At 73.3% G+C, this 1,568-nt stretch overlaps 1 protein-coding gene across 1 annotated transcript; it reads left to right on the top strand.

The window, feature by feature from the left end:
* The first annotated feature begins 541 nt into the window (after positions 1-541).
* On the top strand, positions 542-1,360 carry LOC128066461 (translation initiation factor IF-2-like). Its single transcript, XM_052659521.1, has 2 exons — positions 542-764; positions 813-1,360. Exons 1-2 carry the CDS (start codon positions 542-544, stop codon positions 1,358-1,360), a joined length of 771 nt encoding a protein of 256 aa, XP_052515481.1.
* Positions 1,361-1,568: the final 208 nt, after the last annotated feature.

Raw genomic sequence — 1,568 nt, 5'->3', positions numbered from 1 at the left:
AAGGGTGGGCCCCTCACGACTCTCCCTCGGCACCGGGTCCAGGGCAATTTCGACCCCCAAGTCCCCAGCCCCGCGGCCTTGATAGACCGAGGCCCGCTGCCCGGCCCGCCCGGGGCACAGCCCGGCTTGGGGGCGGGGGCCTCGCCCTTGGCATAGACCATCAGTAGCAGCCAGGCCGAGGGGAAAGGGGCTGGGACGATCGGGCAGGTTCGCGCCGTTCCCCCAGCCCAGCGCCGGCCGCCCAGGGGAACCCGACTGTGGAATTTTTAACTGAGGAGTTTCTCTCGCTGGGCCTCGTTATAAAGGAAAAGGGTGGAGGGCTAGAAAACCGGGGCTCGGCTTCCCAGGTGACAGGGAACCCAGAAAAGACCCCAAACTCGAGAGTTGCCGCCCCTCACAGGGACTCAGTACCAGTGCCGAGAGGGGCCGCGGAACACTCCAGCGGCCCCGCCAGCCCGGCGGGACCCGAGCGGGCAGCCGCCGCGGGTCTGCGTCCCTGGTCTGCGCCTAGTCGCCCCTCGCCGCCGCGCCCCCGCCCGGGATGCGCGAGCCACCAGCTCGGCCCCGCCGCGCCCGCCCGGCTGTACCCCTGATCCCCGCGGCGCCCCCCGTCCGCAGCGCCGCCCGATCGCACCCCCCGCGCCCGCCCCGGCGCCCCCAGGCTGCGGCCGCTCTGGGGAAGGGTTGGGCAGCCCGGACCCCGGTTTACCTGGCCCGAGCTCCGGGCCGTGCAAGTGCACGGCCGCCGCCGCTGTGTCCCCAAGGCCGAGCGCGGGGCCGCCGCCGCAGCTCTTTGTGAGCCGCGCACCGAGATGCTGCCGAGCCCGGGAAGCTGGATAGCGGCGGGCGCGCCCCGAACGCGGCGTACGGCACGCAGGGCCGCTCCTGCCCGGCCCACGCAGCGGGGCCCGCGGGCGCACCCCGCACCGGCCTGCGGCTGGACGCCCGCGCCCCGCCCCGCCCTGGCCTCGCCAGCGCCCCTCGCCGGGCGAGAGCGCGCGGCGGGAAGACCAGGAGGAGGACAAAGATGCGTGCCCGCCCAGCCCCCTCCCCGAGCCCTCGCCCCGACTCTGGGCGGACTTGTGGGGGGCGCACCTGGGGCCCAGGTCCTGCGGGGCTGGCCTCGGGTCCCTGGAGAGCACAGATTCCCCAGCGCGCCCGGCACCTGCAGAATGAGGAGACGCCGGGGTCTGGTCCTCCGGCGGGTGGAACAGGTGACAGCGAGGTGCCCCTGCGCCCGCACCTGCCCCGGGCGCCACGCTGCCCCCTGGCGGGCTCCCGAGCGCATGTGATGGAAGGTCCTGCCCACCGCGCCCTGTTCGGCCCTGCGCAGAAGTCGCGGGGAGATCGCGGCCTCTGAGAGACCCCTCTGGAGGGCAGGCCCCCAGCGCCACCCCGCCACAGATCACTGGCTGCGTGCCAGGCCCCTGTGAACCATCCCATCACCCCGTTCCCAATATCCTGTGCTGCCCTGGCCTGACCACTGGCCGCCCCTCCCCCAAGGCCTTGCCCCAGCCCTTTCCCTCCTTATTGTCCTAAACGGAGAAGGACCCAAATCTATACACTAT

This window comes from Budorcas taxicolor, chromosome 21 (genome assembly GCF_023091745.1).
Source record: "Budorcas taxicolor isolate Tak-1 chromosome 21, Takin1.1, whole genome shotgun sequence".
NCBI classification, from domain to species: Eukaryota; Metazoa; Chordata; class Mammalia; order Artiodactyla; family Bovidae; genus Budorcas; species Budorcas taxicolor.
The sequence above is the reverse complement of the archived record's forward strand: the minus strand, read 5'-3'. Positions and strand labels throughout refer to the sequence as shown.

Coding starts and splice junctions, on each gene's coding strand:
- LOC128066461 (XM_052659521.1), top strand. CDS start 542: ATGCGCGAGCCACCAGCTCGGCCCCGCCGCGCCCGCCCGGCTGTACCC. Junction 765..812: donor GCCGCCGCTGTGTCCCCAAG/GCCGAGCGCGGG, acceptor CCGCGCACCGAG/ATGCTGCCGAGCCCGGGAAG.